The sequence below is a fragment of the Canis lupus genome, chromosome 15 (genome assembly GCF_003254725.2).
Source record: "Canis lupus dingo isolate Sandy chromosome 15, ASM325472v2, whole genome shotgun sequence".
NCBI classification, from domain to species: domain Eukaryota; kingdom Metazoa; phylum Chordata; class Mammalia; order Carnivora; family Canidae; genus Canis; species Canis lupus.
Genome location: NC_064257.1, coordinates 20,753,999 through 20,766,893, shown reverse-complemented (window position 1 = coordinate 20,766,893; position 12,895 = coordinate 20,753,999). Strand labels below are relative to the sequence as shown.

General features: G+C 38.3%; 1 protein-coding gene across 8 annotated transcripts in view; it reads right to left on the bottom strand.

Annotated features, from left to right (window-relative positions):
• The window catches only part of NAV3 (neuron navigator 3), a 356,255-nt gene that overhangs the window by 174,385 nt on the left and 168,975 nt on the right, over positions 1-12,895 (bottom strand). For all 8 annotated transcript variants that reach the window (XM_025438781.3, XM_025438782.3, XM_025438783.3 and 5 more), the window contains one exon: positions 167-282. In XM_025438781.3, the coding sequence (XP_025294566.3) occupies positions 167-282 (116 nt within the window). The remainder of the gene's footprint in view (positions 1-166; positions 283-12,895) is intronic.

The window sequence follows — 12,895 nt, the reverse complement described above, 5'->3', positions numbered from 1 at the left end:
GCAAAGTAGCCAAATATCTAAGAATCTCTGAAGCACAAGATGTACACAGTCCATTTATGCTTAAGAAAAATCAATATAACACAAACACAACTTAATAAAAAGACTTACAGAGAGATTGTAAAAATTCTGAGGTTTGACCTACCCATCAATCAACCAGGTCACTTACCAGATATCTCCTCTAGGCACTGCTTAGCAGTTTTATTATACGACAAGTCCATCTTAGTAGGACTGGTACAGGAGTCAGCAGATGGTAAAGAGGTACCTTCATTTTCTGAATGTGATCTGAAATTACCAAAAAGATAGAAACAAATAGCAATTGTTGTCACCAGTAACTCAAAGTTCTCTAGTACAAGCAGAAAACAGCATGTTAAAAGTTTACTATTAAGGTAAGTATGCATTTCCTTATGATGGAGACATTCCAAAACTAACTATAAGAGAAAGTCCTTATTTTTCATATATAACCCAAGTAGGAGTGAGATTAATAAATCATATTTCTTAGACTTTTCTGAACTTGAAAGCTTTTAATTACCAATAGTTTCATTTTGGAGGAAGCAAAAGACTTGAAAAGATCCAACTTTCTTTCTGCTATTTTAGACAGAGTCTGGCTAAGTTGTGTTCTTGTGAGAATAACTAATAAAGTTACTGAGAGCACCCCTAAAATTATTTTTTCCATGAAAATTCTAGACAATATATCCTAAAATTGAAAGTGTAAGTAAAAATAAATTTCAGGAAATTAAGGTCCATCAAAACTAAATTTCGTCTACTTTATGTTTTATATGTTTATGTGTGTGTGATTAACATGTAGAGAGTAGGTCTAATCAAGTGAAAAGCACACAACAGATGGACTGAGTGTATTTTGATATTCCCATCTTTCTTCATGCATTGCTTCTTCCTTTTATGCATAGGCAAATGTTTTAAGAGGCATGATCTTTCCTGGTACGGCTTCAAAATCTACATATATTTGATCCAAATTACCACATCTTAAAAAAATCTCCAGCATGAACTACTAAGACACAGATGGACGCAAAACAGTAGAGCATCATATGCTAGACTGTGTCCTTTGGAGATTTCTCATTTGCTTGGAGTCCCGTTTGTATGACTGAGTTTGGACCATGGCAAGTGGTCACTACATATTTCTTATTTTTAAAGACATCTAGGGGGAATATTTATATGTGAAAGAAAAATTCAGTATGTTTTTTTTAAATCAATTTTTACGTAACATTACTTTTATTCTCAATCCTGGTGCTGAGAGGAAAAAAAGTGTAATCACTGACACCAAAGACACTTTATATTGAGCTGAGAGATGTAGAAGCTCTGAGCTCATTAGGATTTTAAGAAGTCATGGAAAACTTTATGCTGTATGTATGGATATACATGTATATACAGGAATTGATCTAGAAAAGAAAGAGCTATGTAAAAATTCATACAAATGGTCTCTGTGGATTTCTGGCAGACTGTCTTTATTTTATTCTAACTTAAGACTGAATTTAAAAGCACGTCAAAATTAAGAAAAAGGATATACCATTCTAGTGACAGGGCATATCATAAAGGCCAGTAAAGACCTTAACGTTGCTAAAATCAACAAAACACTGTAGCCTTCACCTTCCTTGATATCTTGGCAGCATTAAGAACAGACGACTTATTCTTTTCATGAAATTGTCCTACCCTGGCTTCTATGACAAAAATTTTCCAGGTTGTTCCTCATTCTCTCTGGATGCTACCTTTCTCCTCTTTTGTTTTCTTTTATGCAATCATTAAATATTGTGGTTCTGGGTAGTCAAAAGAAGGGGATACAGAGGCCAAAAATTGTGAGTTCCTCAAAGCAATATACTAAATTTTGTTCAGTTTTCACTGTAGTCTCTTTAGATCATCCGAAACATATTCATTGTATTAGTCACTACCGAGCCACACATGAATCCCAGATTCAAACTCTAACCCAGCATTTTCCTTTGAATTCCAGATGTGTATCACAACCGTTTCATCCACATTACCACTTGGTTGCCACAAGGTTATCTCAAACCCATCATGTACAGAATTAAACTTGTGATCTTTTCTCTATAAACCTGTTCCTTGTTTGCAGTATCCTGGTGAAACCTTTAGAGTTTCATAGGTATGAGGCTGTGCGTGGTCTGATCTCCGTCTGCTTCTCGAGTGTTATCTTGCACAGGACTGCTCTTATCTCCCTCCCGTGGTCACAACAGTCTTCTACCCACTTCTCATAGCTCCCTGCCTTAACAGAGCTTTTACACTCTGTTATTTTCCATCCCTCTTTATCCAATTGAGTCTCTCCCTTCAAGTCTCAGTTCAAGTAACTTTTCAAGAATCATCCCTAGTTTTTAAGTAAAGTCCCAAATTAGAAGAACCTATCGCTCTCTGTATCTTTTTTTTTTAAAGATTTTATTTATTTATTCATGAGAGACACAGAGAGAGAGGCAGAGACATAGGCAGAGAGAGAGGCAGAGAGAGAGGCAGGCTCCATGCAGGGAACCCGATATGGGACTCGATCCCGGGTCTCCAGGACCATGCACTGGGTCAAAGGTGGGCACTAAACCGCTGAGCCATCCAGGGATCCCTCTCTCTGTATCATACTTCATACTCTTGAAATGCAAAATCTGTAATTATTTGATCAGTGCTTCTCTCCCAAACTAGACTTCCATGTTTAAGCTCACTGTTATATTCCAGTGCCTAGCCCTGGTCGCAGCAAATAATTGGTAAATAAAAAATCTTACTAGTAATGATGATAAAATATATTATTGAAGTATAGTATATGGAAGGAAGCATGGTATAATGGTGCATGCACTGGGTTCCGATGTAAAACTTGGCCCTGTAACTGAATAGTTATTAACTCATGTGACCCTGCTAAGTTACTTAGCCTCCCTGAACCTCAATTTGCTCATGTATGATAGCCAAGAAAAATAGGTGCCTTGTAAAATAATTGTGAACTCAAGCATCATTATTACTAAAGGCCTGGAAAGGTACTCTCTTGAGGCATGTAGGGTTCTGGTCAACATTAAAATGTGGGGAATTCATCTGGCTCTCTGTGTAGTCCATTTCTTTTCTTCTCTGGCTCCCAGGTTCTCCTATATCTCTATTGACAGCCCCTCCCTACTCACTGCTAAAGCCCACTACAGTTGGTTCTTCTATTTGGCCTACTTTCTTCCTGGCCACTGTACTTCCCTGACCTGTTCCTTAGCCTGCTGTCTCTGAATGAAGGGAGAAAATCCTCTGAAGCTTTCTAAGGATTTTTGTTACTTGCTGAAAAGTTTAAATGGAGAGTATGTCGTGAGACTAGAGACCTCAGGGAAAGCTCACTGGCTGCTGGCCAAGAAGCCTTAGAAAGGCAGGGTGCCTTGGTAAACTGGCTGTGAGCCAGGGCTGGCCTATGGTCCTGCCGACTCAGTATTCAAACACTCATCTCTCAGAAGCTGAGTCACACTAAGTAGTTCACCGTGATGGCTGTCTAAAGCCCAACGCCAATTGGTTTTTATTAGAACATGATTAGCAGCTGGGACAGGAGCCTGAAAGCATGTGGTCATGTTAGTTATGAAGATTCACACACTGCCTCCCTCTAGAAAAATATGCATGGAGCAAAAGCATATTCAGAACATGTATTGAGAGTAGAAATTTTACTTTGCTCTGAACAGATTTTTTTTTAAGGTTTTATTTATTTATTCATGAGAGACAGAGAGAGGCAGAGACACAGGCAGAGGGAGAAGCAGGCTCCATGCAGGGAGCCCAATGGGGGACTCGATCTGAGGACCCCAGGATCATACCCTGAGCCAAAGGGGGAACCTCAACCACTGAGCCACCCACGTGCCCTGAACAAACAGATCTTAAAAAGTATTGCTCAGGAGCTGACTGCGGCTATCTTCCTCAGGATATGAGACCCAGTACTCAATGCCATCAGCCATCTCCACACCCCTTGTCTGAGACTTTTATAAAAAGGGTGCACACTTCTGAGAGCTCAGTCTTGTCTTAGAAGCCTTTGTTTTATTTTGTTTTATTTTTTTTAATGTGTCAGTGTGTATTTCTGGCTAATTCCCTCTTATCTTTTCACTTTAAGTCACAACAGACAATCTTATTTACCTTGTTTTCAAGTTCTTTGGTGTATTTTCCATGGTATTCCCCACACTAGCAATGATAGGGAAGCAGATTGATCAAAGAAAGGAACATGGAAAGGTAAAATTTCAAATAATTATAAAAAGGACTTAGAAGACAGCTTTGGTTTGTATATACATGTAAATGAGTCCAGATCTCTGTTCCACATATGTTACAAACCATCCATTTCTCCAGGATTTCCATTCATTATTTGTTAGGGAAGAATCAGATTTTAACTCCAGTCTCCAGAGGGGCAATCACTGCTAACTGGTAAAGATTTAACTTTTATACAAATAATCAAAAAAGTTCAGTTAAGTCTCTGAAGACTCCTAATATGTCTTCTTTTTTGTACATGTTTCATTCTAATAAAATAAAAGGATTTGGAGTTGACCCATGAAACAAGAGTTCAGAATCCTAGTGTTCTCCAATCAAAGGGTACATTTTGACAGAGTGGATACTAAAGTGGCACCACTCATTGTTCCCACATAAACTGATACTGCATTTTCCTCATACTTATTGGAAAAAGAAAAAAATAGGTGTCATCATGTTCCTTTAAATTATTTAGAAGACTGGGGTGCCTGGGTGGCTCAGGCGGGTAAGCGGCTGCCTTTGGCTCAGGTCATGGCCCTGGGGTCCTGGGGTGGAGCCTTGCTCAGGGCTCCCTGCTCAGCGGGCTGTTTCTCCCTCTCCTGCCACTCCCCCTGCTCGTATGCACACGCGCTATCTCAAATAAATAAATAAAATATTTGTTAAAAATAAAATAAAATATTTAGAAGACATGCACTGTGCACACTAACTACTGTGCATTTACAACATGGTCGACATGTTACAGAAACCCGTGGAAACTGTAAAATACAGCATTGCAAAAACACTAATCTATTTAGAGCGCTAATAAGCCAGGCTCTCGGTGTCAGCACTAACTTTTACTAAGGCGCAAAGTGGTGAAAAGTCTAGACTTCACCAATGATTAGCATAAAAGCTATTTCCTGTTGATGTGCACATACTATGTGCCAAATACTATGCCTGGCATTTTAACTATGGCATGTCACTTCCATGTCACAACAATCCTGTTGTTAGGGAATGGATGTCTGCTTCCTCCCCCAAATTCCTATGTTGAAAACTAACCTCCAATAGGATAGCATTAGGAGGAGGAGTCTTTCTTTGTGAGCTAATGAGGCCTTGAGTGGAGAGCGCTGATGCCTGGGCTTCTGGGCTTCGTGTTGTTAGAAAAGAGACCTCGGAGAGCTCCCTCACTCCTGCCAAGTGAGGGTAGAGTGAGGAGATGGTCACCTAGGAACCAGGAAGCAGGCTCTTGGTAGACATGTAAAGTGATAGAATACTTTGATCTTAGACTTCCTGGCCTGCAGAACCATGAGAAAGAAATATTTGCTGTTTAAGCAGCCCAGTCTATGGTATTTTTGTTACAGAGGCCTGAACAGATCAAGACACCTATAATGTAGGTATTATAGATAAATTTAGGCTTCTAGAGGTTGAATAATTTGCCTTAAGTAACAAGCTGGTAGATAATTATCCTGTATTTGAACCTGGCTGCCTCTAAATACTTTTAACCACTCCCCTTCAGTTTAACACCATCCAAACGCCCCAGGACACTATCTCAGTGCATTTAAGGTCTCTTTAGCTGACAGATACCTTGGTCACTAAGTTAATAACACACAATATTTGAATATGACAATATCTATTGGTCTACCTGAAATTTTCTTCTTTACTCTTTACTAACCTTAAATTTTTACTCTTAAAAAAAGAAGCTACTATACATACCACTTCACGGAACTCAACAATAAGTCCTAGATACTATCAACCTGCAAATTTCAAGTTTCATAAATATGAGTGTTTTCTTATTGGTTTAAAAATATATCCTTCTGTGGACTCGTTTTAATATGGATATAGTCACAAATGTGAACACAAATAGAACTCGTCAGAGACAGCAATATTAACTAATGGTCTTATAGTTCCCGATTCATAAATCCAACAAAGGCAAAGTATCTTTCCAAAATCACCAATGGTTTTGCTTTCTTCTTTCCTTTATGTTGGGAAGGTGTACAGGTGACAGCCAGGGCCAAGGACAGAAATCCATCATGGTGGAGAGTAGTTCAGTGTGGATGGGAGATTGGTTAGACTCAGGTGGGTTGAGCAAATAAGAAAATATATTGAAAATCATGGGATCCAGGTTTCTCAATCGACAAGAGGAAATACAAGTATGGAAAGGGAATATACATATTGTCCTCAATTTATGAAAGGGTTACATTCCAATAAGTTGAAAATATGAAAATACCGTAAGTTGAAAATGAATTTATACACTTAACAGACCGAACACCAAAGCTTAGCCTAGTCTACCTTAAACGTGCTCAGAACACTTACATTAACTTCAGTTGGGCAAAACCATCTCACACAAGGCCTATTTTACAACAAAGTGTTGAATACCTCATGTAATTTATTGAATACTGCACTGAAAGTGACCAACAGAATGGTTGTATGGAGGCTGAATAATTGTAAATGCATCAGTTTTGGACTCTTGTGATTGCCGGCGGACTGAGCTGGCTCCTCCTGCTTCCCTGCATTACCCGAGAGGGGATCCTACTGTGTATCATTCACCTGGGCCAAAAATAATTTCAAAGTATGATTTCTACTGAGTGCATATTTGCTTTGACACCACTGTAAATTGAGGATTGTCTCTGTGTGTGTATATATATCATAGATAGCTCATAGATACTGAGGAAAAGAATGATATAAGAAGTGTGTGTACCTACATGGATTTACCACTTAGGAAATATGGGAGCAGTGAGATCTTGGTTTCTAAATGCCACTCTCTACTAAAAGAAATTAGGGCTCCTTAGTAAGAGCTACAGCCAAGGTAGGGAGAGTACAAGATGAGCCTGGAACACGTTGAGCCAAAAAGAAATGAAGTTCTCAAGTAATAATGGGGCAGAAGCCAGCGTAAAGGGGATCCCCATAGCGAGATCTGAGAAAATATAAGCATAAATATAATCCTTTGAATACAACAGGAATCCATTAGTCCATACAATCTGAAGACAGAGGGAGAGAGGAAGGGAGAAACGTATCTCTTAACAAAGAAAGCCAAGGCATAAGTGCACAAGGAAGGTGCAGGATTAGAAATCATTTGACCTCCATTAAAGTAGAATATTAATTTATGCAAGAAATCTCAATGGATGCTAAAACTTATGGGTAAAAATAGATCAAGGAGTCAATTCTTTATAGAGTCTCAAGATATCTTCCCACGAAAATACTTATTAAATACAAATGGGGCATAGTAATTCGGGAATGAAAAACCGTGGCAGACATTATCTGAATCAAGGGATCTAATTTACCACCACCAAAATGGGAAGGAGTAATATTGTTGCTACCTGATAGGATGCCATGGAAAGAACATGGCATCATTTCTGTGATGTTCTAGACAAAAAATACAGAATATGCACCTAAACATGAGGAAATATCAGACATTCCCACCCAAATTAAGAAACATTGGACAAAGGTCTGTCTTCAACACATCAGTGTCATGAAGGTCAAGGAAAGACTGAAGAACTGAGGGATATGACATGACAACTGGATTCAATAGTCATCCTCAACCAGTCAAAGGGATACCTCTCTGGCACAATCAGTGAAACTTGAATAAAGTCTCCGGGTGCTCTGAGTGAGTATATATGGGAGTGCTTTGTACTATTCTTGCAAATTTTCTGTAAGCTTAAAATTTTTCCAAGAGCAAATAAAATATAGAAAGAAGAAACAGCAGTGGTTTGATTGGGCAATCTGGCAGTAAAGCCTGGAAGCCAACTACAGAAGGTATTTGATAAAGCTTCTCTGCTGAGAGAATGCCAGCTCTTAGCACTATCCCACACAACAGGCCCTCTTCTAGTGGTGTCTGGATCCCATTTTCAAAATACTGCTGTGTGAGGGAGTTTCAACTGCTACCCGATGCAGAGATCTGTATCAGACCTAGCAAAAGACAAGCTCGCCCAGGCAAGCATTCACTACGCTGTACTTTGTACTGACGACCGATTATGTCCAGCTCACATAAAACCAAAATTGCGGCATAATCTGCAACGGTAGCTGCAGGGCTCAGAAAAGCTTTGACTTGCATGACGGTTATCTGCTCTACATTTCAATCTTGGTAGATTCACAGCTCCTCCTACTCAATTTACTGGTTCAACAAATTAGCCAAACTTAAAACCCTGTGACTAAACATTTTCAAAATTAATGTTTTGCATTCTTTACCTTTCACAATGTAGTATATGCAACTGTCCATTTTCCCCGTCACTTTCTGGGTAAATCTGAAATCTTGCAAAAACTGGTTACAACAAAAATTTCTCCTGAGAAACCACGATGCTGTTGTATAAGATATATGAAAGAAAGAAAGCCTCTAAATTCAGCCTCTAAATTGACCTAATTTTACAAATCAAGTGTGCAAAGAGGGTCTCCTCTTATATTTAATTCATAGGTTTTCTTCTCTGTATAACAATCTCTTGTCTTATCTAAGGGTTGGGTTCTCTGTGTGTGTGTGTGTGTGTGTGTGTGTGTGTGTTACCCACACTCCCGATTCTGCTCCCTTTGCTTTTAGACGTTTGCTTCATGTCCAATGCACTGTTTTCCTGGCATTTACTACAAGTGGTCAGAAAATAAGAAAAGAACATGGACCTCAAAATAACAACTTATGTATCTGGTTAACAGCTGTTTTGAAATTTATTGGGATTTAGAAAAAATGCACAGGTCTTTCTTTTCTCCTTAATTGGGTATTTACCTCACTATGGGATTTCATATATGTTTGCAGTCATGAGGAATATAGCTCTAAAGTGACGAATACAAAAGCAACGTAAGAAAACTAACACGTGGGAAGAGGAGAGCTAAGGTAACATTTTTTGAACTCCAGGAAAGGAAAACAAGTTTGAAGAAGACAGCATAAAGGGCAGATGTTGATGCTAGAACATATAGAACAGGAACAAATAGAGCTTCCTTTCTTAACTCTGCTCCTCCCCTTTCTCCTTCCTTTCTTCCTGTAATTGGGACCCCTCATTCAAGTCTAACAAAGCTATGGCTGCAAGTAAGGAAGTTTCTCCCTCATCTAGCCATCGGACATGGTCTGACCTATGCAGTCCTCTTCCACTACCATTCTTCACACACATGCTCATGTGCACACACACACACACACACATGCTAGCACACGCGCGAGTCCAAGTGCCTGAGACTCAAGAATTTCTATGACAGGCTCCAATCAACCTTCATTTTCCAGGAAATCTGTTCTACTCGCTGACTACCCTACACATCTGGTGTTTATCCTGTTTATAGGGTTCATTGAGTCTTAAAATTCCTTTCCTGTCCTCATTCCTGCATGCCTAAGTCGCACTTATCTTTCAGAACCCAGCTCAAGTGCCACTATCTCTGATTCTGATAGCTAGGGGCAATTTTCCTTATTTTGAAGTCTCAGTGTATCAAATCCAGTTCACTCCTAGAGAGCTTTACCCTTCCTGCTTCATTTTGTAGCCATCCTTGAGTCACTCTCTTGCCTACTATGTACACTGTGGATGATGGAAGGAAAATGACATATGGACATGTGCTGTTTCACTCTGCCCTTGATGCCTTACCCATTGTAGATACTTAGTAGGTAGTCATTTAGAAAAGGAAAAAAATAAGTGAATAAATGTCCTGAAGAGAAGTACTTCATTCTTTAAATATTTTAAAGCTGTTTATATTTCAATTAAGCCACCTCATTTCTAGGAAGTAAGAGATTTGAGAATTTTCCCTATTCCATTGTACGTTTTTGCTAATTTTTCTATCCTATAGCAGGTGAGTCTAATCCAGGTGGAGGTGTTCCATTCAACGATTTTATTTGGTGTCTATTGTGGGCAGGTTCTGTTCTGGACATTATGCTACTCAATAAGAAACACAAGACTTGCTCTCAATGAGCTTACATTATAGCTGGAAATGGCCGAAGTCACACTTATTAGTTTTCAAAATAATAGCAGATAATGATAAACTATGAATAAAATACAAGAGGATGATGTCATATAATTCTAGCAAGATTCCTATGAAATGTTTCTTTGGACTAGATGGTTGGAGAGGCCTTCTGTGAAGAGGCAGTATGTAAGCAGAGATCTGATGCAAAGAAGTACCCTGTTTTCTCTAGAAGAGAGTCATTATAGGTAGAGAGATCACTAAGCAGGATAGGTTACTTTGTTGAGACACACAACAAAGGCAGGGGTTCAGTGCACCACAGAGAGAATGGTATGAGGGTGGTTTGAGGGCCAGATTACGTAGGCAAGGTGTTTGGGTTTCATTTTTTAAGTGTAATGTAAATCTGATAGATTGTCTTATGATTTGGAATGACATATATAATTTATGCTTTTAGAGGGTTAGAGTCCTTGCTGTGTGGAGGATACTACTGGAAAGGGCCAAAAGTGGAAGCTGGAAGACTCACTGGAAACTGGGTAAGGTTGGTGGTGACGTGGCTTGGACTAGGACAGGTAGGGTGAAAATGGAGAGAAATGCTTGACTGAGGGTATGTTTTGGGGAGACAGCCAATAGGACTGGCTGAAAATACAATGTGTAGGGACAGGGTGATTGAAAATGAAGAATATGGCTTCTTTCCAAATTTTCTTTCTTAGTCTCCCACACAAAGAATCATGCATCCCAACATCTAGTCTCTGTAGTTTTAGTTACCAGCACTTGCCCAGGACTTTATAATCTGCCTACTACATGTTCAGTAAGGCTTGGATTGTAGAATTATAGAATGTCAAATTTGGATGACGCCACAACATTCTCCCTTCTACCTGACAAATTCTGTCTTATGCTTTAAATCTCATCTCTTGCTTACCTCCTGGAAGCATCCACTGACTCCATCCTCATGTAAGACTTAGGGAAACCTTCTACATTATTTCTTGCATATACTTTTATAATAGAAATGATTTTTTAATCTTTATTATGTTTTATCATTATCTCCTATAGACTCAGCTCCTTGAAGGCAGAGGATTTTTAGAAAAAATCTTTGTAACTCTTATTACATAGTATTTGCAGAACGAGTGATGAGTACATAAATGAATAAGTATTTCATGCTTTCCCTTTACCTAAACTATGGCAAGTTGTCATCCTATCATTTCTTAATTATCTGTGGTAGTCACCTTAATACTTAACAAAAGTGGCCTACTACATTCAAATAGGTTTAAATATTGGGAACTTTTGACATTAAATTAAAAAATTCTTTCTTAAAATTTTCACCTTTGATTTCAGTTATCTCCACTCATTAAGTCGATAAAGATATACTAAGTTCAAGACTACTTTTACCACATTGTAGTGATAAATGAGTTACAAAAACTTAATATAGAACATCTTTGCATTGTATAGGAAGTAGGACTAATACGAAATCCATCAACTTCCAGAGCTCAACATTATATTTATAGAATTCTGACATTCAATTTGTAAGAAAGAGTACTATGAAGCATATATTAGAGTCCCAGAAGGAATAATTAATAACCCAGCCTGACCTAGACACGGGCTGAAAAAAAAGGGAAAAAGATCAGCCATCGATCTTCCCATTTTATAGAAGTTATTTATCTTTAAATATCAAAAATATGTATGTTTATACATATACACACATATATATGTATTTTAAACTTACACTCCTTAAAAGCAATTAAGCATTTCCCATCATAAATGAATTCTGATTTAGAATTTTCAATCTACCATTCACATTTTTCCACTCAGAATCTTTCTAGTAACAATACTTCTAATTGCTATACGTGCAGAAAGAAATGTTGAGCAAAGAAAGTCATGTGAAGGGTCCAGGCATATTTCCGTTCAAAGGCAAACCCCTGTTAGCCCTGTGACTTTCGGAGATGATTACTATTCTGACTTGAAATCTCTGATTCTTCATCTCTGTAAAATGGAGATAACATTCTTTTCTCATGAGTTTATGATATAGTGGAAATGAGAAAATGAATACGAATCTTGTGACATACAGACTTGCATGGGGTACTCAACAACATTACAAAGTAGCTAATTATTACTATTATCTTACTGAATAATTAGCAACTCCCGGAAAGTCTGTCAGGCGTCTTGCAGGACGGGGTTGGAGCAGGCAAAGTCAAAAATACATCAGGGGTCACATAATCCAAACAAAGTGACTCTGGGATATAAATATCTTTCACTGATGGTTAAAAAGCTTAAATACTGACTACCCTACCTTGAGGAGATTCACATGATCATTTATAAAATTATTCTGATTTTATAAAAGACTCCCAGCAACTATCGTCTCATCTATAGACTATAATGTGAAATTTTCTTACTGGATGGTTTTATTTCCAACCACCTGTGTTATTCATAAGAGTACAACTCATTGCTGACATCTGAATCTGGCTCTGTGCTAAAGTTCCTACATGGAGTTGCCTTATTTAATCTTTGAAACACCTAAATAAAGTAGATACTCTTACCCACCACACTTTACAGGATTATAAACTGAAACTTGGGGGAGACTGTTCACTATGTGGCAGGTACTGTCACAAGCCCTGTGTAAATATTAACTCACTTAATCTTCGAAAGAGCCTTATGAGGCTACTTCTATTATCACTCCCATTTTACAGATTAGGAGATTAAGGCGCAGAGTCTTTAAATAGTTTACCCGAAGTCACATGGCTAATAAATGACATTATCAGGATTCTCACCCAGGCAAATCAGCTCTCAGGGTCATCTTCTCAGCAACACAAGATATTATTTCTGAACATTAGTAGAACCAGCGGACTTCACAGTCCACACTCTTAGCTGCTTGACTATA